General features: G+C 49.2%; 1 protein-coding gene across 1 annotated transcript in view; it reads right to left on the reverse strand.

Moving 5' to 3' along the window:
* Positions 1-24,333, reverse strand: part of LOC132320847 (hydrocephalus-inducing protein homolog) — a 57,142-nt gene that overhangs the window by 13,052 nt on the left and 19,757 nt on the right. The window contains exons 7-18 of the mRNA XM_059834471.1: positions 24,030-24,231; positions 22,052-22,235; positions 20,537-20,636; positions 19,237-19,355; positions 16,981-17,204; positions 13,014-13,081; positions 10,782-11,017; positions 9,839-9,939; positions 8,437-8,572; positions 7,794-7,958; positions 6,139-6,291; positions 628-866 (exon numbers count right to left, since the gene is read on the reverse strand). Of these exons, the coding sequence (XP_059690454.1) occupies positions 628-866; positions 6,139-6,291; positions 7,794-7,958; positions 8,437-8,572; positions 9,839-9,939; positions 10,782-11,017; positions 13,014-13,081; positions 16,981-17,204; positions 19,237-19,355; positions 20,537-20,636; positions 22,052-22,235; positions 24,030-24,231 (1,927 nt within the window). The remainder of the gene's footprint in view (positions 1-627; positions 867-6,138; positions 6,292-7,793; positions 7,959-8,436; positions 8,573-9,838; positions 9,940-10,781; positions 11,018-13,013; positions 13,082-16,980; positions 17,205-19,236; positions 19,356-20,536; positions 20,637-22,051; positions 22,236-24,029; positions 24,232-24,333) is intronic.

Raw genomic sequence — 24,333 nt, forward strand, 5'->3', positions numbered from 1 at the left:
GTTGCCAATCTGAACTTGTACTGCCTGTTCTGCATAGGTATTGTAGTAAGCAGCCAAAGAACAGGGCTTGGGCAGATGTTGATTCTCAGCCCTCCTCCCCATCATGCTGTGTTTGCCCTGACACTGCGTTGTGGGAGTTCACAGATGAATATGAGAGAAGCGATACCACACTGAAGGAGCACTTAGAAAAGCAAAAGCTAATATTTGCTGGCTGGCTCACTTGTTTATGCTTGGAGCGGAAGCTATGATACTCCATAGTGAGTGAAAAAGCAAGCCATGTTATTGCAAAGGGAAGTATGTTTATACTCGTAATGTAGTGTTTTCCAGCCGGAGGCTTTGGGGACCTACTGTTCTTCCTCCATATCTTTATTTGATGAAGTGAGGAAATAAAGGTATTATAAGTAAGGGCAATTCAGTGACAATTTAGCAACTGGTGTCCATTTTGATGGCTTTTGAGGGTATCTAACATCTTTCAAATGGCCATAAAATGCTTCTAAAGGAATTCCTGTGGCTTCAGTGAAACGGAGCCAGGACCTTGAGCACGGAAGGAGAACTAGCCTGAAGGACTACAGCAAAACTCCTCCTTGCTGAGCCCACGGCAGAAGCGGGAGCCAAGAGATAGCCTACCTGAAGTGGCGTCCCAAGTTGAGCTCCGGACCAAAGGGTTTGTCGGTGACAATGGTGGTGCCGATGCCGACAGCCCGGACGGGAATGACATAGGAACGGCTGTTCTCTATGACCAGGTTCACCTCATCCTTGAATTCCTCTGCGTCATCCAAGTTTGCGATGATGGTCACAGACACCTCGGTCTCAGGGGGGATCACTCCTTTACTGGGTTCAATCCTCCAGCGCGAGCGTTTGCCAGCCTGTAAGACAAGCCAAACACTACCTTAGCATGGAAACCATGGACACTGGTCTCTTGTGGGGTGCAGGAAAAGGAAGGACTAAAGATATGAGGGTAAAAAACAGAAAGGCTTCATTTCCCTAAATCTAAGCTACGGTGTCTGCAAACAGCAACTATGCAGGAGCTTATACAACCTGTAGTTTACCCTCCTTTAACAGACTCACTTCATTAACCCCATTTTGCCCAACCCAAGAGATGCTCATCCTCAGGAGAAGGTTATTCCCCCTCCTCTTTTGGTCTCTCTTTTGGAGTGCGCACCAAGGGAAGCTACTTTATCTCTCCTGCCTTCCCAACAACGGTGGCCGGGTTTGCATGAAGGCTCAAGGCCAGAGGAAGCCAGGACTGCTCAAATCCCACCGTGGCAGCCACGTGCCTGGGGGATACTGCTGAGAGCCTGAAGAATAACTCTGCAAAACTGGTTGATCAAAATCCCAACACCAAAGTCTTCTTTCCCAAGAGTTAGGCAGTGCTTCTCAACAGCCCCTGAAGGACTGAAGCACTCGGTCCCCACTGATCATCCGCTGCAGCGAGGTGTCCCACTGTCCTTGGCTTTGAAACATTCAGCTACAAGTGTTCACAGCAGGGCAGTAAAGAAATAAGCAGAAAGAAAGGGCAAGACATGCCCTGTGGGCATGGCTAGGGCTTCCCAAGCATTCTCTTCCTCTGGTTTCTCATGCACCTTGCGCTACAGATGGGGCAATAAGGGGGCTGGACCCCCGGTCCATTTAAAAGCAGAGTCGCAGGGAGCAAGCTTGCAGCGGACAAAGAGAAACGCATGCAGTGTTCCCCGGCCAGCATGAAATGCACTGGGATGTAGATGTACGGCTTCAAAGCATCCATCACAGTGTTAGTGGCACCCGCACCCCACAGTTCAGTGCTGTGTTTGGGACAACAGGCACTACTCACCCAAAACACCGCAGTATTGTAAGAGAAAAGGTTTTTTTCTTCTTTTTTTTAATGAAAAGCAAGGATGAGCTTGGAGGCCTGACATGATCCCAGTGCCTGATCCAGGTGAAGTCAGCTTGAGTTTCCATCTGTCAGGCTGGTGGCACTGAGCTCTAACAGGACACCAGACAGCCCAAGGGAGAAGAGCACCAGCAAACCAAGCAGCACTTCAAAGTCACGGAAAGCATTTTAAATAACCCCCCCAAAACGACCTCTGCTAACGAAGGTAAGACTAGCGGGAGGCCAGGGAAGCAATAACTTGCTGAGCATTCAGGGTCCCGGCAGCGTGGGTAGGTGCCCCAGCTATGAAAACTCCTTAGGCTGACTGCAGGTCAAGTCTGCATGCCTGCATCCCAGGATGGAGCATGCCAAAGGCATCAAAATTATTCCAGGCACTGGCAAAACTAAGAAACTCAGTTCCCGGCTCTTCAAAGCCTTCCCTCCCCGCAGCCTGCACAATTCGCTCAGATAACAACCAAATCGCCCATCAGCCAGAACAAGAAACAGAATCACTAAAGAAGCATCCCTTTATAGGTACTGGTTTTAAGTTTATCTCCTTGGTTTGCTGTCTCTCCGTATGACCATTTCTTTAATAAAGGGAATGTCATCAAAAAGCTTGAGATAATATGCAATGAAATCAGGAAATGAAACAAAACCTGCACTAAATGAGGAGAGAAGCAAATATGGGAATGGGAACTGCATGTTCTCTCCTTGCTTACACCAACTTTGACCAAAACTCTTTATATGCTGCCTGAAAATCACTTGATTTTCTCCAGGGAATCCCAGTGAGAAGATAAACAGGTGCAGCTTCTTTTTTTTTTTTTTTTTAAATAAACAAAACTTGGTTTCTTCTGCAGCGTCTGCTCCAGTTGAATCTGACGGCAACTCACCCCTGGGAAGGTGGAAGGGGATCTGCTCCCCAGGCACTCTCCTGAAGACGATAACACATCTGGCTGGATGACCGCTGCTGGAGACCAGGCAGCAGTGAGCTCCATCAGGAGCACAGGGCTCTGGATTAGGGAGGTCAAGGATCCCGTCAAAGGAGACAGGAGCCCAAAATTAGGAAACAGAGCACCGTCACTAGAAGGGGAAGTCCCAAGAAAGGTTCTCTCTCTCCTCCCTCATTACAAGGCACCAGGAAAACACCGTTTGCCTCCCTGCGGTAGCACATAGCAGACCCAGCACGGTGGTTATGCAGGCAGAAGAAAGCTGCCGTTGATGAACAAAAATTGCACCCTATGCCTTCTCTTTTCCTTCCTGATCACACAGGTGTGATACGCAGCTGCCTTCTGTGATGCTGAGACATGTCATTCTTGGTAGACAAATAAAAGATGCCTGAGGAGACAGAGTGACAACAAACAAGTAGGAAATGATCAAAGAAAGCTGCTTTTTTTCTCTCTGCCTTTCTGCAGGGAAAGCAAACACTTCCATTAATCAATACAACTCTTTTGCACTTGTCAATACAGCAAAAATCAGACACTTAGGGAAACAGGAAAAGAAGATGACAGCGGCAGCAAGGAGGAGAAACAGCTGCTTTTTTCAGCAGGTTGCATCAGCCGCCAGCTAAGCTGCAGCAGCTCCTTCATGTTGACCTATTCCTCCAGTCTTTTTTACCATGAAAAAGGCAAATCCTCCCCTTGCGGGATCCACAGGATGCTCTAACAGGGCTGCCTGGCAGCTGGGAAAGCAATCTGACAAGGAAAGGTACGTCAGAAAGACACAGGATTCAGTGGGTGAGCACGGGATGACACGCTGGCCCCAGGGGTCACAGCCCTGCAGCTACCCTGGCAAGCAGGGATAAGCCAACAGAGGACGAGGGTATGAAGTCCCTACACTCCACTACAAACCCAAAAAGCCTCATCTCAATGCACAGCTTTGGAGGGTTTTTTTTATTTCCTTCCTTCTGGTGGCAGAGATGCTCAGTGCTGCTCCCCGCAACTCATCCGACAGACACAAGAGGGGCACGGGGAAGCCTGTGCACGATGAGGAGTACTCCACGTAATTCCTGAAGTTGCTATCCCGAAGTGAAGTTTTCCACAAAAAACATCTCTGCTTGCTCAGATAATGCTCTTTTCTCCCATAAAGCAAGAAGAAAGCTCGACTTGACAGGAACAGCAATTTGCATGTGGTGGTTAAGGATACCACCATGGCCATCTGCATTACAGCATTTTCCTTTTCTGTTTTGAACAAGACACCAGCCTTTTATTTGCCCTGTTGCTGCCCCTTAATCTAATCTCATTCCGTTTGTTGAGCTGTCAGTCAGCGTGCTGTAATGTTGCTGATCCAATGCTGCTCTGAAAATATCAATCAAGAGCTCTTTCTTTCAAGTGAGGACCATGATCCAGAAACCTAACTGCAAAGAGCCAGGGTTTTGAGATTAGCCATCAAACGGGAAACAGGGAAATCCCAGCTCACTGTCCTGCGGCAATCTCCAAGCAGGAAATCAAAGCAGCAGCTTTGGCATCTTTGAGAACACAAGACTTGGGTTCAGGGGCGCAAGTGAATGAAGGATGCCCAGGTCACCCACCAGCTAGGCTAAGGGACGGCCGGAGCCAGTTCTGCTCTCAGATCTACATGTGCAGGTCACCCTGACACCCGACTGCATCTCAAATTTTATCTCCAAAATTATTCAGCCCCCTCTTCTTCCCACCAATAAACTGCCAGGTAGCCTAAGGCAGCAGCAAAGGGCAAAACTTCAACCGAGGCAACAAAACAGCACCAAAGCAGGCAGCTGCTGAGGGCAAGGGAGTAGCTCGAGCACATCTCGCCTGCCGCAGGGCTGCTCCCATCAAGCAGGCTCAGCGTCACCGTCTTGAAGAGTCTGAAGACCTCTTGCTGAAACGGCTGATCCAGCAGGTTCCCAGCACCTGCCTCCTTGAACACCTCCAGGATAGCAGCAGCTATCCTGAGAAGCTGAGATGCTCACCATGGGGTAACTCCATGCTGGGGAGTCAGCAGAGGGGCTATGGAACAGCAGAGGCCATCTTTACTGCAGGGAAAGAAACCATCCCTGAACCACCTCATATTACTGTTCGAGTTATTGATTAGCACAATATTTGCAGAGATCGCAGGGAAGCAGGATGGGATTTCTTGCCCAGTCCCATAAGTTAGGGCACTGAGGCAATGGAGAGGCAGATAGACCCCTGCAAGCCCCCTGGGTGCACTGCAAGCTGCCCAGGGGAGGGAGGGAAGGCATCACACCCCAATGGCAGTACCTAAACAGAGCTCTGCAGGTCAGTCGTGGGTACAAGCATGCAAAACCCATCATTTATACACCAGCACCACCCATCCGAGGTGGCTTGCTCTCTGCAGACACGGAAAGCAGATTTTCTTTGTGGAGCCAAAGAAAGCTGCCCTGGGAATCCCCCACTTTGAGGTTACGTTTATGCTCCTGGGCACAGAAACTGGAGCGAACAAGCTGCAAAAGCAGCAAGAGGGAAATTCAGCCTGGGTTAACCAGCCCCAGAACTTCAACCCACCTAGCACAGAGAAGCACAAAACCCTTCCAAACCCTGTTTTCCTGCCTCAATCCCCCCTCCAGTGGGGAGCACATCCCACCCAGCCTCAGCACCCGAGCCCTTCCCGGCTGCATCAGCCCTGCTCCCCCTGCCAGGGAAGCAGCCAAGCTCTCCTCCTGCTATGCAGCTTCTCACACTACACAGCCTCCATGAATTAAATAACCTTCTTCTGCATCTGCATCTCTGCATAGTCTCCAGAGATGCTCTGCAACGCTACGGACTCCACAGACTCCGTCACTACACCACCCTTACAAGCATATTTTTGTGCAACAACCCAGCTGGGGTGACCCCCCGTAAGTGTGAAACTCGCCTCACCACAAGCAGTTGGAGGACAGACCTCACACCCTAGTCTCTACCGTTAGCAGGAGGTTGAGGAAAAGCAGATGCAGAGGGAACAGGGAAACCACAGGGCAACCCATGCCCTTTCAGCAGCAAAGGGCCACAGGGTTCCCTTCATCGCCTAGAGCTCCAAAAGCATGACTCTCCGAGCTAAATAACTTCCACAAAACAAAGGGACAACTTCTAAAAGTGATCCAGACTCATTTCTGCTCAAACATCTATGCAAACTCTCTATTTTACTGAGGGGTTCCCCAGAGAAAACCGCCCCCAGAGCCAGGCTCCTCTTGCCACGTTGTGATGGAATATCTCCCTTTCTCCCTCGGGAAGCGATATGGAAATGTTGCATAGAAAGGTCAAGTCACAGGCTGCTATGGACCACAGGCTGCTATGGACCAGTCAATTTTGCTGGAAAAGAGCCCCACAGATACTTACCATGTCTGCCCAGAAGGATGCAGGGATGACAGTCTGATTGCAGAGGCGGAGAGTTTGGGAAGCATCTTGTAAAACTTGGATACTGCCAAAATTTATTTTACTCGGGTGCACGGAGACAACTGGTCCTTCTCCGACGCTCACTAAATGGATTTTCTGCTCCAGGAAGCAGGTAGGAAAGATCAAAAAGAACAGGGAAAGTTCAAAAAGATTAGACAGCTCTAAGGGTACTCCTAGACTGAGGGATAATTAGGGTGGTTTGAAGTTTTCAGTGTGGTAAGACTGAAACAGAAGGCCTGGAGCACGTGTGGGATCTGGAGCAATCCCATCTGAAAGCCACAAGCTCCCGGTATCAGGGGGTAAAGAAATGCGGTTTCCCACACTTGCTTTTTCACACCTCCTCCACACTGTTAGCTCTCTTTCCTGTACCCTGTGCCTGCTCCCACCCCTTTTCCTGCTCAGTCTTGCCCCAAACCACCCTCCCTGACTTCTGCTGCTGCACAGCCCCACTTGGAGACTCACTTCGTTAACACTCCCAAAGCGACACCTGTGACAACCAGCACAAGTCAGAAGCAAAGCAGGCTCTTCAGAATACAGATCACGCGAGTTAGTTGCCTCTGATTTGTGCTTGTGTTGTAATCCTGGTATTATATGAATAACAGACACAAATTCTAGTGGGGGGAAACCCTTCTTTTGAAGGGAAGCATGCCTTATATTTATGAGCAACTGTTTTGTCAAACTTCACATTTCCCTGCAAAGCCTGCGTTGCCTGGCCTTCCAGTTGGCTGCTTTACATTGCACACCCACAAGGGCCTGGGTTGAGAGGTTCAGTGGCATCCAGGGGATTTAGCAGCATCATTTCCATTCCTTTTAATGGAAGTTTAAATCCCTCAACTACTTTCAAAATGTCAGCCTTCCTTTCTGTTACAGAAAGCTTAAGGTTCCCAGCAATCCTCTGACATCCTCCTTCATGCTCAGACAGATGACAAGACATTTTAAAACAGCTGCTTCAAAAGTTAGTACCATTTTAATTTAAAGTGTAACTAAATTTCATCTAGATTTCAGCTAGATGAAGCCAGGACACTACATACAATGTTCTCTTGACTACATTTTGTTGTCGCTGCTGCTGTTGTGTATGCAAATGGTGTGGAGACTCACGTGTCTTTGGCTGGGACTTTTGGCAAAGAGATTTGATGGATATTTCTCAAACATGATGGGCCTGACTTCAGAAAAGCTGAAATCCAGCTTTGCACGAAACATCACTTCAGCATGTTTTCTTACGTGCTTGCTTTAGCAGGATTCAGGGAGGTCCCTGTGCGCTCCTGAGCAAAAGTCCTAATGAAGCAGCGGTTGCTGCTCATCTAATAATACAGCAGAGTAGGAGAGGCAGGGATCGTGCTGCATTTTAGAATGGACTTGTTATCCCATCTCACATATCCATAACGAAATGCTGTGTCAGACACTTAGATTACCGCCTAAGAGAATACCATCTTTCCTCTTCTCTGGGCATGAGCCATTGCTCATGCCACGGATCCCTTCTTTCCTTGTCCACGCCAGCCATATATTACAAGTTCATGTTTTCCCAGGAAGAATACCTGCACACTTTATGCCCCGCCAAGATGAGTCGCACAAAGGCACACATCTCCCCTAGCACTCACCAGCAGGGATCCTTCGCTCCCAAACACCGCGACACGAGCCACTGTGTCCTGCTCTCCTGTCACCTGGGCTTCCAGTGTAACCGGGACCTCCACCAAGCTGCGAGGCTGGATAATCCCGCATGGCGTGGGGCTGGAGTACCACACAGGAGCATCCTTCTTGTGTTCCTATAAGGCACAGAATCAAAACCAACTTTAAAGCTTCCTCAAAGGTCACTCTGAACTCCTTGACATCTACCACAATGACAATTCACACACATTTTTAAAAATCCCTTGGAGAAAGCAGAAAGGCACAAAAACAGATGCAAGACTAGGATGGGCTTAGCATGCTGAGGGGGTCCGAGAGCTGCTGCATGCACAAACACCTGCTCCTGTGCTGGCAGCCTCCTTGCAGCAGCCTTTCATGACCTTCTAAGTTCTCCTACATGAAAGCACCCCAAAGACTACACTATGAACTGCTTCCTAAAGTTTAGATTCAGGCAGGTTCCTATTTAACTGCTTTCTAAAGTTTCTATTCAGGTAGGTTCCTGTTCTCAGCAAACCTTTAGGTTTGACTATAAACCAGCAAGGTTTTCTCCAAAACTCCTTTTTTCCTAATATACCCCTTGACAACATTTGAGGAAAGGAGGTGGATGCGATGCCAAACCTGAGGAAGAACTGCATAGCAGCCTGGGAGATTGCTGTCGTTCTCAAGGGTCAGCATCTGCCGATACGGGTACTTTAGAAAGCACCGTCCAAATGTCACGACCGGGTTGAGCACTCGCAGCCGAGGAACGACGCATCTAGGCAAAGAGATGACCAAAAGGGAATTGGAGATACTGAGAGAATGTAGAATTTGTTTACTCCCCAAATAGCATGAAATGGAGCATAACACGTGTCACTGCCAAATGGATGTTTAATACCCCTACAGCAATAAATTGCCTTTAATTTCTTTTTATACAACAACCTCTTGTAAAGGAGGAGCAAACCCTGAGTCTCAGCATTGTAGAGGCCGCCAAGTGCCCAGGCAGAGCACTGTGCCCTGTCCCAGAGCTGTCTGATGGGCACCTTTGCCCCAGGAGGCTTCCAAAGACACCTTGCACCCTCCTGACGCTCCCAGCAAGGCATGAGCTCCAGGGGAGCCTTCCCACCCATGACCAGGGCTCACCAAGCCTCAGGGAACACAAGACCCCAGAATCTCAGTAAAAATTACTCCCTCCTCTCCCATACCTCTCTTGCCCTGCCTGAAAACTCAGCCGTTTACCCCAGCAACAGAGGGCACAAGCCACCACCTGCCTCACGCAGTGGCTGGTCACCCCTTCCCCACTTCTGTAGCCACCTTGCTCCTTGACCCTCACGGGTCCATACACTGTCTGCTCCCATTTGCACTTCTTTTATGGAATTGCAGCCCAGGCACTGACTGGACGACTCTGCCTCTTGCAATTAAACTGACACCCACTGCAGCACGACAGCATCGCATCTGGCTGCAGCAAGAACAGCTTTTGGCTTACATCTGAGAACATTACGTCTCAGAAGAACCAGAGGAAAGCAGAGAAACCTGAGCTCACCTTCCACATCAAGGACTATTTTCCCCGTCCTAAGATCTTGCCTCTACTTTCCCTCACCAGTCCTGATACAAGCCCCTTCCCCATTTGCACATGCCTTCGTTAACTGAACCAGACACCAGCTTTCAGCAGGCTGATCGCTGTGTCCCAAACAAATGTTGCATTTTGGTCACAACCCAGCACAAGTGCACCAGTTGCAGGAAGAAGGAGAGGCAGCCCTTTGGAAATTTCTTACACCTCAAGCACCAAAAGCCAGGCCAAACATGAATATAATTACTGTTCCCTTTAGAAAAAGGCTCAGCCCCAGGCCTGTCCGGTGAGCACAGGTGCTTCTCAATGTGGGCTGCTTTCAAAGCACTGCTCTTCTCCTAGCTAGCTGGGTAGAACTAGCTCATTAAGCAATGCTTCTCATTTGGAGATGGAGCCAGAAAACCGCGTGCAAGGCAGTGTGCTGGTGGGGGGTGCATGAGGAGAGACGATGAGCTGCAAGGGAAGTGGTGATACCTGGCTGTGAGAGGCAATGCCAACACCTCCTTGCCAACACCGTCCACATCCACCACCAGTGCCAGCTCGTATCTCTTCACGGTGTTGGAACACAGGGTGACCTGGTGGAAGAGAAGACCATCAAATACTTCATTGCTCCCAAAAGCCATCACCCATGTGTGGTGTCCTCCGGTTCTCCTTCCACAGTAAGGAAAGGGAGGATTTTGCCCTAATTCTTCTGTTGGTCCATGTACAGAGCACAGGCTCTGTGAGTAATAAAAGTCTTCTGACAAGATCTGCTTTACTAAATACACCGTGCAGTTATCAGGGTATATGCAAGCTAAATTAAAGCACAACTAGACTAATGCTCTACTCACCACTGCATTAAAATTAAGGGACCAGTTTGTAATCTTGACTAGAATAGCATAAATCCAGAGGAAATCTGTTGACTTGAACGGAATGAGTTCAGCTTTACAGGGAGGGGCAAGCTGAGAGCAAAACATGGCCCAGCAGATGCTGTGCAGTTCACAGCTGCCAGAGCTTTTTCAGTCCCCCTTGGAGATCGCTGCAGTGAATACAGCTCCTCCTGCTCAACAGGACAGGAGAAATTAGACTGGGAAGAAAGGCAAACTGCTTTATACAATGACATCTCTCTTTTTAACAGCCACCTTCCGTCCTCATCCTTCCTCTGCCCACTTTAAATCCAAGAGTTTGCTCTAAACAGCTCTGAACAACACAGGAGTGGCTTCTGTACCTGACTATACAGTACAAGACCTTCCGCTTAGGATTTTAGAAACAAAATGGTGCTCCTTCTGAAACGTCCCAGAGTAACCCAGCCAACAAAAGCCTAACAGTAATGCATATATCTTACTCGCGTTATGCTGGCAGCGCTAAAGCCCTCTCATACATCAGTGAAGCTTCAGCTCCACCTGCTGAAGCACGTATGGCCGGACTCTTCCCATACCTGGATATCCACGACCCCCTGGGAGCGGATGGTCCCTCTGCACGGCGTGATGGTAAATTCAGTTGGCTTCACAAGACCTTGGGCTACCCTTCTCCAGGATGAGTGAGTGTTGTCCGACATAGCAACAAAACTGGTAACACTGGGCTCTCCCGAGCCGTCCCCAGGAATGCGAAGGGTGAAGGTCATGGGCACCAAGGAGGTGTTAGTGAGGCAACACGACAAGGTGCGAGGAAAGCCTAGGAAATGACACAAATATGAATTTACGCCCCAATTATCCCCCCGATTCCTGGTGTGAATATCCTGTTATGATAAAACTGTGCCTGGAGTTTAGCTCTTTTCAATCTGAATCACAGCTAGTTGAGAAGCTAAGCAAGGAATTCATCGTCACTTAAGCTCTCTTTTATGCTGATCACAGAGATTGCTTCCTTGGCAATGCCCACTCTTAGCGATGCCGAACACCAGAATTTTGTCTCTCTTTACCTGAGGAGCGCTCTCACATGCCCCAAAACCAGCATCAACTATTTCTCACTTATGAGCGTACATTCAGACAGACCATTTTTTCTGAAAATTCAGTCCGTAACATTCCCTGTTAACTCCACGAACACTCCCACAGTTTTCAATATATAAAAGCAGTGTATTGTCATCGAGGAGAAGCTCCAGTAAAAGAAAGGATGGAGGCAATTGGCTACTACAGCACGACACAAAGCACTCTAATGCAGTTTCTCTAGGCAGCATCCTCAAGGCATCTCCTGTTTTGGGGCAATCAGACTCAGCTCGTGACAACCTGCAGCCCACTTCACAGGAGGCAAGCCTGATGCTTGCTTAGAAATCAGCAGGAACCGTGTCTCACCTTACCTAACAAATGGGGACATCACATCCATGCTGCACACTGGCTTTGGTTACTGCCGCAAGGGTTTACATCACTTTACCTTTGATACTTGCTTTCCATAATGGAAAAGCAGCGATACAGCCACATCTGGTGGGGTTGTGCTGCAGAGACAGGACATCAGCCCACAACCTGCTCTGGAGTGGACATCTGCCTTGGATGGCCAGCTCTGTGCGAAGGAGACATCTCCCATGGCCTGCTTACCAAGCATTACTTGAATACAGATGGGAAGGAAAACCAGCTGCAGACACAGCAGGTAGTTCATCCATGCCCATTGACAGTGACCACTGCCCACCTCCAGCAACTACTCCAGCAGGGAGGCAGGAGGCGCACAGAAAGGACAAACACAGACTTCACAATCCCAAAGGAGACCGAAGTCTCCAGATGCAGACAACAGTCAGCAGCAGAGCTACAAGAAGCAAAAATACAGTAGCTGCCTTCAGCTCAAAAGGCCTTATTAATGAAATCAGATTAAGTAGGATGAAGCTCCTATTACATAACCATGTTTCTGCCTGGTGCGTTTCTGGTTTTATTTATTCAAAAGGAAATAAAGAAGTGGCAGGGTGGTGATGTAGGGAGGGAAGGAAGCAGCTCAGGAAAGGTAATGAGTTTTCTTAGAAAGTCCACGAACAGCATGAAAGCACAGAGGCATCCTGGGTGCAGAATGATAATGGCCCTTCAATCACAATTGATTTCACAATTCAACTTTAGAACATCTCAGTAAAAAGCCTTTTGTGAGACGGAGGTGGAGAATGAGAATCTGCACTTTAATGGAGATACTCTGGATGCTCAGCCACCGGCCCCATCAGCAGACCTGGGCTTTTGGCAGGGAAGGAGAAGGAGCCCAGGTCTCGGAGGACATCAGTGCCCAATGCCGAGCTATTGCTTGGGCATATTACCTGGGAGGTGAGAATGAGGTGCCCTTACAGCACTAATTAACATCTCACACTGAAGGTCAGGTGGGAAAATGGTGTCCTTGCCTTGCAACACGCACACTGACCCAGAGCATCTACAGGCTAGCATGTGGCTTCAACTCCCTTCTCCTGCAGTCCCATCTCCTGGGCCCTTCTGGGACAAGGACTTTCACAGCCATTCTGCTGCCAAGCATTGGGAGGTTGGGGCTGAACAGACTATGAGGGACACCAGAAAATACTGACTTTCTGTTCCTTTGGTCCTATCTGACCTCATGATGGCACAACACTGCCTAAGCAACCAGCAGCCCTGGTTTTAACACCTCGAAGGCTGCTACGGAGGAACACAAGTGACAGGTGCTCTTCCGTTCAGGTGCTCTGTTTTGGTAATGCACAGACCTCTCAACCTATGCTCCAAGCCCAGGGAACACTCACCAAAGGAGACGTCACCGAAGCGGAGGGAAGGTACGTTGAAATGAAAAGTCGGTCCGATGACACAGCCCCTGTGAGGACAAAGACAGGCAGAGGAGGCATTGGTTTGATTAAAGAGAAATGCAAAGTATTGGGCTTTCGTTACTGCTCGGAGGGATAAAAGCTGGTCTCAGAACCACAGCGGGCTTCAAATCAACCTGTCGCCTTTCTGCTCAGCACGGCATCCATGTGGACAGGAGACAGCCAAAGCAAAGTGGTCAGCAGCTGATAGCTGCTGATGTGCCTTAGGGCACCATGTCAGCCAGGGTATGCCCCCAAGTTGCTGCTGGCCTGATGAAGGACCCTGAACAAATGATGGCTCCGTGCCTCAGTTTCCCCATATGTAACATGATGACACAGAGGTCTCCACACAAAAGTGGACCCATTGTACTAGCTTTGCCAGCTGCAGCTTCTCTGCTTTGGTATTTCTTTGCTGGAACTGGTGTTGCCATGGAGTATATGAACATCTTGTCCTCAGATCATCTTGATCCATGCAATCATTAGGCATGCAGGATTTGGAGGCATGAAGCCAGGGGAGCTCCCAGATACCCACTGGCCACAACAAAAGCAGCAACAGTTCTACACAGCGGACAGCTGAATCTTGGGGAAAAGGATCAGCTTGTCACCAGTGCACCAGCTGACACATCCAAGAGCAACACACGTCTCCAACCACCGAACACGGGTGTCCTGAACCCACCACACCTCCTCACCTGTCCTTAAATTCAGCAGCCAGGCTCCAAACTCCAAAACTCACCAAAATCCCCTGAAATCAGCACTTGGAGCTGCACAACAGCCATTAATTTATTTCACGGTTGATGACAATCAATGCCAGCTCTGCCTCTTAGTTAAAAATCAAGGACCACAGTGAATGCTGCCTTCTAGTTTTAGTCACAGGACTGCCACTGGCTCTGTTCGGCACATGAACAGACCCCAGCATCCCGCAGGAGGGACCTGCGTTCATCCGTGGTGTCCCATTTCCAGCATCCCTTTCTAAACACCAAAGAAACAAGCATTCAGGACCTTGTAAGGTTGGGTTCCTTCCCAAGAAAAATCACCTATGGTTTGGGCATCTTCTGATTGCATAGTTAAAAAGCACTCAAAAACTGACTTTCAGGAGTTTCAGTCCAATACTAATTCTCGATTCTTGGAGCTGAAGCAGTTCCTGAGACTACTTCAGGGAGCAAATCCCTGATGATGATGATGATGAAGTTCCCTCTCCAAGGACCTCACATAATCAGACCTAACCGCCCAAGCCCTAACACCTTGCTTTGGATGGAGCAAAGGGAGCAGGTATGCTTTCCGTCACAGCACTTGCCACAAGACAATGGAAAACTACCTCCAAACCAACCATGACTGGGGATCACACTGGGAAACTGCCAAGGATGAGCCTTGCCAGGCAAGCGGAGAAATGACTGCCATTTCTGCTGAGTGCGCCATATTTGTGCTCAGGTAAGTTAAACCTGAATGACTGCCCAGAAGGCTCGAGCAAGGAGCCAACCCAGAGCTCCATGCACCACAGCTGATAACAGCACAGCTCGCGAAAAAACGGGGGAAAAGGCAGTGGTTTTGGCAACTACTGCATTTTACAGTAGCATTAGATAATGCACTTGTGAAGGGAGATCAGGGTCCTTGCAGAGCACGAAAGATAACACAAGGTGGGAGAGGAACCACTTCAACACTCATCCCCATTCCTTCCTTCCTTCCTTTGCAGCCCAGCCTCCCACCAGCCAGCTCGCCTCCATTCAAAAGAGCTGGGAGTTTTTCTCCATGGAGGACTAAATCCAGTGCTTAAAACTTCCTGACGAGGGAGGCTCAGCTTGACCTGGTGGGTGGACATCTCAAAGGCCTTTGAAAACAAACAGCTTGAGCTGTGGGGCTGGAGAATGAGAGATAAGGACTGGATAGGGATCCTTGAAACTAAGGCGAGGCAGAAATCAAGGAGGCAGATGACATCTCAGAGCAGAGTGGACTGCAATGGGAATTACTGCTGAGGGACAGCTGTACCGGAGCAGGTGGGCATGCTGGGGTACCCTCAGATGGGCTGCATAGGAGCCACCACCTAGAAAGGAGGAATACAAGGATGGGGAAGAAATAAATGAAAAAGGACCAGCAATCCTCTTTCACTGAGACATAAGGTCTGCACCGAGCTCAGGGCTGTGCTGGCAGAACAGGGCAGAGTGGCCACAGAGAAGGGGAGGACATGCTGGGCACTGGCAGCCAGGGCACCAGTGGGGAAAAAAGGACCACTTCAGCCAGCCCCAAAGCTCCAGAGCACCCAGCACCAGCTTCCCTGCCTACACCATATGATCCCAGCAGCTCATGGTTAAGACTTGCTGGGACAAGTTCACATGCTGCTGTGGTCCTGAGAAATGAGCTTTGCCTCTACTTTCATCAGCTTTTTTTTTTCCCCCTTCTCCCCTCTTGCTCGGCGAGGATTATCTTTTGCAATGGCACCAGCCCAGGGGATGATGCCCAAGTCCTTGTGACAGTACTTGCTGCAGAGCTTCCCGTCTCCCGCATCAGCACGTTTCTGGCTGCAGAAAGGAGGTACCATAGCACTCACTGCACAAGAGCCGGGAGGACAGCTTGTCCCAACGCATTAGCCTGAGAGAAGATGTTGAGGCTGCTGTTACCCAATTTGTATGGAATGTTAACAGAGGATTTTAAAAACGCTGCTTCTGGCTGCAGAATCACCCAGGCTGGCCCCTCTCCAAAGCCCTCTTGGCCTTGCTGGGTGTTCAGTGGGACATCCCAGACCATCTACTGCCCAAAGCTGATACCATCACACTGTCTGCCATGGCCCAAGGGGGAATGAGCTACCTGTAGGAAGGAGTCACTTCAGCTCCTGGGTACCGGGACAGGGCAGCAGGCATCTCCACACCTTTCCCATACGGCCTCCAGTCAAACTTTTTTCCAGCATGGGTAGTCACTTAAAGCCCCACGGTCCTCACACAGAGATGTCAAAGGGTCACAAAAGGAACCTGCTGCTGCCAAATTCTGGGAAAACAGTGTCTAGAAAGTCACAGAGCCACCCTGGCTCAACCATGAAGGCAAAGCTGCTTCCCAGAGGAACCCAAGACTTTGAATGTTAAATTGCGTATTGAGAGCAGAGGAGGCATGGTCATAGGTGGCCAGCAACTCAAGGGAGGTGATTCTGCCCCTCTACTCCGCTCTGGTGAGACCCCACCTGCAGTACTGCGTCCAGCTCTGGAGTCCTCAGCACAGGAAAGACACGGACCTGTTAAGGCAGGTCCAGAGGAGGGACACGAAAACTATCAGAGCGATGGAACACCTCTCCCATGAAGAAAGGCCGAGAGAGTTGGGGTTGTTCAGGCTGGAGAAGAGAAGGCTCCAGGGAGACCTCCTTGCGGCCTTTCAATACTTAAAGGGGGCTTATAAGAAAGATGGGGACAGACTTTTTAGCAGGGCCTGTAGCGATAGGACAAGGGATAATGGCTTTAAACTGAAAGAGGGCGGATTTAGACGAGGTAGAAGGAAGAAATATTTTACAATGAGGGTGGTGAGGCACTGGCACAGGTTGACCCAGAGAGGTGGTAGATGCCCCATCCCTGGAAACAGTCAAGGTCAGGCTGGATGGGGCTCTGAACAACCTGGTCTACTTGAAGATGTCCCTGCTCACTGCAGGGGCGTTGGACTAGATGACCTCTAAAGGTCCCTTCCAACCCAAACCATTCTATGAGTTCCTCTCGCGGACACTTACACTTTCTTGGCTGCTGCAATTGCAAGGTTCAAACTGGAGTCAAGATGAAAAAGCCTTGGCTCTTAGTGGGGGGATGCTAGGATCTGAGCCAAGACAAAGACCTTAGACAACCCCTTTTTTCTCTGCTCCATCATAAAATGAGGTAGGGGGGAGCTGATTACCCAGAGAGAGCTACAGATGTGCCCACCAAGCTCCTATAACCCTCCTCACCTGATAGTCAAGGTCACAGGCTCAGGGGATCCATTCACACTGAACTTGAATTCTTCTGTGAACTGCCCCAGGATGGTGGAACTGAAGGAGATCCGGATGACCTGGAGCCCGTCCGGCAAAATGGTGCCCTCCTGGGGGAGAAAGGTGAAGCAGGAGCCCAGAGCTGTAGCTGGAGGGACCAACTGGAAGAAAGCATCGATGGCTCCTTTGTTAAACAGGACCGCCTGCAGCAGCAAGAAAGCGAAATGGAAATACATAAGGAATCTTCCTTTCTTACAGAAGGCTGACTTGTTTTCCCATTAAACAAGTAACATCTGTAAAAAGACAGAAGATGCCGTGTGCTGCTGCTTGGCAGAAGCCAAAGAATATGCAACAGGACAAGTTCTGCCTTTGGGTTTTTACATGCAAAGCAGTGATAACTTCATCTAAACGGAGTCACGCTGGGCTTATTCTACTGATACAGAGCAGTCCACTCTGACTTGCAGTGCAGAGGACCTGCTCAGCATCAGCGAGTTGATTCAGACCCGTCCCTAAGAGCAACGAAGGGCAGTTGCTAGTGGATCATCACACAACTGCTTCTGCTCCTGATGAGCCTGGTCCTGCCAAGGGCAGAACATGGTCAGCTTCCATTGCATTTCATTGCATGTAGAAGACCCCTCAGGCCAGCACTATAACCAACTTCAGAAGCACTCCCCAACTCTGCTACAGTATAGAAGTTAGGTTTCTCTTCTTTTTTCTTTAAGGTGATACTTTCTTAGTCTTTGCTCCAACAGACATGTCAGGAAAGAATGAGCGTGAGGTGCATAGCAGCTCCATCTATTCCGAAGAATTTCTCTTTCCTAAATATTCACAGCCACCATCTAAGATTTTACCATTATTGGAATAAACTGCAAATTTAGAACCAAGCCATATTTTGTTGAATGCTCGAGAGATCTACTGCCTCAAACAAGTGACACAATCCTGCAGCGTTTGTTGAGATTCAGCTCTTTTCATGTTGGGCGAGAAATGCCCACATCTGCCTGTGAGTACCGGCACGCTGTCAGTCACCAACAAACCTACCCAAAGCAAAGCTCTAAAGTTTCTGATTGCTGCAGGGTGAAATCCTGCCATTTCCGTGGACTGAGCTATCTGCTTTGAATTTCTTTTCCCTAATTTTTGTCCTTGCAAAACCTGTCAGAAAAACTGAGACAGAAGCACAGAAGCATCCTTTGTTTTTCAACTTTGCAGCTGCTGCTGAAAATATGCATGTATTCAAACTCCACAATGGTAACTTGAACACTACTCTCGCCTCTTGTGTGTTTTACACCTTAGTTACAAATTGCATTTAGGGATCCTACGCTGAGCTGAGGTTTACGTCCAGTCTAGCTGCTTAGGAAAGCATTAACAGCTTCATCTACTTAATCACATACTCTCGAGTAATGAAAATCATGAATTGATAGAGAGAGAATCAATAAAGTATCAGCATTAAAAATGCACACAGCGCACAATCTTTCCCTAAGAAAACACCTTAATGTGTCCTTCCCTGCCACAGTCAAGGTTTTGAAAGCGTCTGGCATGATGTATTGCCTCATCTTCTACCTCTTTCACTTGCTCTATCTTTTTTTTTGCAGAAGACTTGACACCATTGGGGGGAGGCAAATATATAGAAAGTTCCTTTGCTTCATTTCCAGAAATGCTTTGCTCTTCATAGAGCCAGAGGTGCACCAAGCCCAAAGCGTGGTGAGGGGCTCATCAGCGAGGGGAAGCACTCCCAATTTCTTTCCTAGGGACAGCTCTGAGCCAGGAGGCTGGATGGCTTTCCTCCGACTCCCAGGAATCGGTAGGATGCGCTTAACTGAAAACTCTTTGCAAAGGACTTGAGTTCAAACACAGTAAATTTGTTCCAGCTGCTTTTTAAGAGCCAGAGTACAAAGGTGCTTTGCATCTAGGGCTGAAACAAAAGCCTCTGAATACTTATCTTTTTGACCCAGTGCTGCTTTCATGTGTCAAGGGGGTTTTTTTTGCGTGAAGCCTCCCAGCTGATCTCAAATGGAGATTGCCAAAAAGCAGGGACTAAGGCTTCACGAAAATATACAACTTTCAGACCCCATCAAAAGTATCCAGATTCTGTGAAACCCCCCAAACTTGACTAGTATGTCAAATATTCCCTGCTCACAACTGCCTGAGTTGCCAGGAATCCCGCAGGTCCACGAGGCTCAGTGTTGCCCCGGGAGCCATGAGGATCCAGCCCAAACCCTGCGAACCCCTCCTGCTCACCTCATAGCTGTGGGCTGATCCAATGAAAACCTTCCCGATGTCCAGCTGGTCAAAGCTGAAGCGGAGCCGGGGCCCTATGCCTTCACCTTTGATGCGCAGGGGCAGCCTGGTCTCTCGGCCTGGGGAGAGATTTCCGTTTCAGTACAGTAATTCCCTCTGTTGCCCTGGATTTTCCAGCCTGCCTCAATGCTAGTCCCTGACTCCACGATGGATGGGACCAGCTCTAGATGCTCCAGGAGAAGATATGGGACCCTTCTCCTCCCTCAGGACATACACCCTTGGGCTGGTTTCTAATTTAGTCATCAGTTTGCACCCTGAAAACGGGATGCTGAGTTTAAAACACAATACGGGATGCTGAGTTTAAAACACAATCTCTGAATTTCTTCCCACACACTTAGATGAGCTTTGAAATCCATTCAGTGAAGGCACAAAGCTCACAAAACAGAACTGAAGATAAAAATCTGCCATCTATACTGATGCAATCAGAGACAACAGCACAGGAGCCGAGAATTACGAGCCCAAGCAAGGCGAAGCTCCCTGCTAACGGCCATACGCACATCAACAGTAACCGCTCCCAGAAGAAGACTTGACAGCACTTCCGTAAGACAGGATGGGCATAAAGCTTGTCCAGCGGACTGCTCGGATTCCGATTCCCAGGGAGGACGTTCACCCTGCTGAGTACAGCAAGGCCTGTGCAACGCTACCCGTATGCACCATAGACTCCGAGCCATGAGGTGACAATTCCCACGCAGGGAGAGAAGCATGGGCTGGCCAGAAGTGGTCTTTTCGCAGACACCCCACGCTCAGCAGGGCTCAGTCACCTGAGGTCTGGCAGCATCTGGGGAGCGGGAGGTGATCCAGGGTCTGGGAGCACATTTGTAACTCAGCTCCTGCTGCCTCAGGTGTCTGGTGATGCATCCGTGTAATAAAGATTCATCTTGGAAGTATACGGTCTATAGGGGCTTAGTGCTCTCTGCGAAAGCTGTTCTGCTGTGTCATTCTTTAGCCTTTCCAGGCACCTCGCAGCAGAGCAAATGCTGGCAAATCCATGGCATGAAAGCTTATCCCTTCACTGCCTTGGTTGTTCTGGGATCAGTGATCCAAGCTTGTAGCCAGACATCCCGAGGGCTGGCCTTGGACAGGAGATCACCTGGAAACCGCAGGGACAGCGGGCATGTGCCAGCCCTGACCTGCTGACCACTCACCCTTCCCAGCAACTACACGAGAACCGAGGGGGCTGGAAGACTATTTGTGCCTCGCCTTCACCATGGGTAACAGAAGCAGGAGAAAGGAGCTGTACCTGAGATTTCACAGTAGACCACTTGTTGATACACTCTGGCTTCTCGGGGTTTAAAGATCACCTTGATTTCAGCCGAAGAATTTGGCCAGACATCTCCCTCCTAAAACAGAAGCAGACAGCAAACCATTTATCTTTAAACGTTACATGACTTGTTTTCAACCACAGCCCTGTAGCCTATATTTAGAGCATCAGTGAAGAGCAAGGAGCAAGTAACACTTGCCAACAAAATTTATAAAAGAGTCTGGAAGCAGCTGCAAAAAACTGTCCAAGTCCCTTACCTTTACTGGCACCCGGGAGAGGCATTTTGTTAAATTAGGGCTACAACGAAGAAACCCAACTGGCAACCAAATTCCAGCGAATCCAGCAGGATTTCTTCAGAGGTACCAGCCAGTCTAAGGAAAAGGGACCTGGCTACACTTCATGTCTGTACATCATTACATGGAGTACCAGCACGCAGTACTGTGGGCAGCCAGACTTCGGGACCTCACCTTAATGCACTTCAGGAGCTCAAGGCGGGGCTGAGCTAGTTCTGGAGTCATACTCCAACTGTAACGAAGCAGGAGCCCTGGGACACACTCCAAAATCAACTCTAATGCATCGCACGGTGCCCTTCATGCTCAGCTCATCAGCTCCCACTCTACAATACTCCTACTGCTCTGACACAGTCTCTTGGTCACACCATGCTGCTGTCAGCTACAGTGGTGTGAAACTGCAGTTATGCTGACATTGCTGGCTCTCAGCCTTCGATGGGCTAAAGGAGTAACCAAGAAGAGAACACGATCCCCTTCCTTGGTTAAAAAAAAAAAATTCATTTCACCTATTTTAAAAAAAGAAGAGGTTGGGCTTATTCTAGGGTTCACTTCAAGATGAGAAGGGATTTTGCACTGCTCAGACAGCAGGCATTCTTCGTCTCAGACCATGCAAATACTCAGAATCAGAGCTCTGGTTGATTGAAAGACATGGGATTTTGCTTGCAGAAACAGAAAAGCAAAGATTTTTCTGTACCTATGTGCCATACAACTCAAAAAAAACCTGCCAGTCTTGTGTCCAGGCTCACAGATGCCATTGGAAGGGAGATTCAGACATGGTGTAAGTCCAGGTTATACAAAGGGATTCGTGTTTGCATGACTAAACTTGGGCTGAATTTGGCCTCCTTTCCACAGAGGACCATTTCATTCTTCAGGTCAATATGTGAACTGACAGTGCTCTAATACCCTTTGTTACTCCCCATACAGTATGCGTCAGGTGTGCCCTTACATATAATAATCAATACCTCTGAGCACTCTAAGAACACTTATTTATAGCCCTTGCAGTAGCTCAGCTTTAGGCAGGCTCTCGCTGCCTGTCAGGAGCCCGCAGTTCAGAAGTGGTTTTTGTAACAAGCTCTCCCAGCCTCGCTAGAAACCTGACGTTTTCTCTTGGCACATCAAGGCAGCTGATGCAGGGATCTGCCAAGTGACCTCATTCAGGGAGGAGCAGGAGGAGGAGGAGCGGAGGTTCTCAGCTACAGCTTACCATCGGCTCAATGGTGAAGATATCATCGGAGAAAAGCATGGAGTCTCCTTGCACCTTTGCCCTCTGGTTCCGGAAGGTGCGGGAGAGAAGGGAAAGGCGTTCTCGGAGAATGGGGTCTACCGTGCACTCCTTGAGGAAGCAATCTGTCTTGTCCTCTTCCTGCCTCTGCAGCCTGCGACACAGCCTGCGGCCACGGGGAGAGACAAACCAAACAGATAATTCAATAAGCAACATATTTGCAGAGACTGCCGGGTAAGTGCAGGGGCAGCAACGCACTCGGGGAGGAACAGCAGCAGCAGCTCAGCAAGGGGCTGACCCCGAGCCATGGGGTCCCAAATGGAACAGATGATCACTTGTTGCTCCCTGGTGTGGCAGGTAGCTTTACTCCACACTCACAAGTTAAGAAGAGGTTTTGGAAAGCTAGCAGCCCTCAAGAGAGCCTCCCGGCTCAAAGCTACTGCCACAACTGATGGAGAATCCACCAACCTCAACTGCCTTTTCCCACCATAGAGCTGCTCGGGGGAGGCAGATAAAGATCAAGGAGCACCCACTGCAGGGCTTCACTGGCAAGGGGAGAAGCACCTGGGGTTCAGCTGCAGGTTACGAGCACCACTCTTTCTCCTTCCTTTTTGGACCTGCGGGGATAAGCAAACACTGCCTGCTCCCAGTTCCCTATACTGCCTTCCACCAGGGGATCCCTGCTTCTCTGACAGCAGGACAGTGGCCTTAGAGCTATGACCATCCCTAAGACTTCCAAGTAAGGAAGAACAAAACCTCCTGCTCAGACTCTAAGACACAAACTGGCATGAGATCAAATGTAATTGGAAAAAAAGAAAAAAAAATATCAGTCTACTGGGGGAAAACCTGGTTGCTTCTGAGGGGAAAGAGGATCACTCAGGGTCCAGGCTGAGACAGGCAGCTGGGAAGAGACGGTAAAGGAATGGGCCAGGGAAGTACTAAGAGAAGGTCAGGAGGTTTCCTTTCAACACACTGAGCTTGCATAGAAGGCACACACTGTGTCATTAGAAAGAGAGAACAGTGGAAAACTAGTTTTGGCCTTCAAGGCATTTCTGACCTAATTACGTTGCACTTTATTTGCTCAGAGGCCCTTAGAAAGTGATCCACTTTAAGGCAGTTTCCTGATCAGCTACGGGTTCAGACTAACTCCTATATACCTACATCCATCCAAGTCTGAAAAGTCACACAAGGATTCCCTAAATCACCCAAGCTTTGAAGTGTCATTTCCAATTCACCCCCCCCGGGCTGCAAGTGTTTCTCTGCTGCCTGAAATGGGAATTTCAAAGCTTGAGCAAAGACACCCTTTCAAGAACCTGCCCCATCTCTCGCCACCATGAAGACACGGGTGGCTGAAGCCCAAATGCACTTCCAGGTCCTGTGCTGCCCTACCTTCCCTGCAGAACCCTCCATCTCCAAACTCTCCCCAGCCTCGAAGGAAGGGCACAAATACCTCCTGGTGCTGGAAACCAGGGCAGCGTGAGGCAATTAACACCCTACAGCAGGGTGGCCTCAACTTTCACCCTACCCTGCACATTGCTGGAAAAGGAGCCTGCCATCTTATCAAAGCTGGAGGGGAAGAAACTGCAGTGACTATCGTTAAAGTTGTTACCTGCAGCTACATTACGTCCCAGGTAACGAGTGCTGACGCTTTCCTCATGGACCCTCTGTAGCGCAGGGATCTCTGGACCTCAGTGGTTTGTGCTCCCACAAACCACCAATTTGCTATCCAGTCATTGCAACCAACCTTTCCTCCCCAAAACATCATCCTCAGCTGGAATATGGGTGGAACTGGAATGGGAAGTGCTGAGCTCCAGTACCCTGAAGCTCAGTAACACGCACCCTGATGCTGGGGATGGTTTACTTGTCCTAAACCATTCAAAACACCAACACCCCCCTGAGGCCACACGTCAGTTTTACCCTTGGGCAGCGTATCTTATGGAAATGAATCTTTCAAACGAACCTCAGCTTCCGCTGATCCTCCTCTTCCTGTGTAGCAAAAGACTTCCACTGGAAGTGGGCTATGATTTCACTCCGATTGTGGATGACCACGGACCTCTGGTTTGACAGCGAGAGGTAAGTCTTCTCAACTGCCAAGGAGTTCCTGTCTAGCCTGATGTTGACATCTCCAGCTGCTCCATAAAGGCTCGTGTGAACATCTTCACCTGCAACAAAGCAAAGGGCAGTCTTTGCTCACCTCACTTGCTGATGGAAGTACCAGGAACAGAGCAAACCACAGGTAACAGAAGAAAGCGTTACAGCTTTTA

This window comes from Gavia stellata, unplaced genomic scaffold (assembly GCF_030936135.1).
Source record: "Gavia stellata isolate bGavSte3 unplaced genomic scaffold, bGavSte3.hap2 HAP2_SCAFFOLD_34, whole genome shotgun sequence".
Taxonomy (NCBI): domain Eukaryota; kingdom Metazoa; phylum Chordata; class Aves; order Gaviiformes; family Gaviidae; genus Gavia; species Gavia stellata.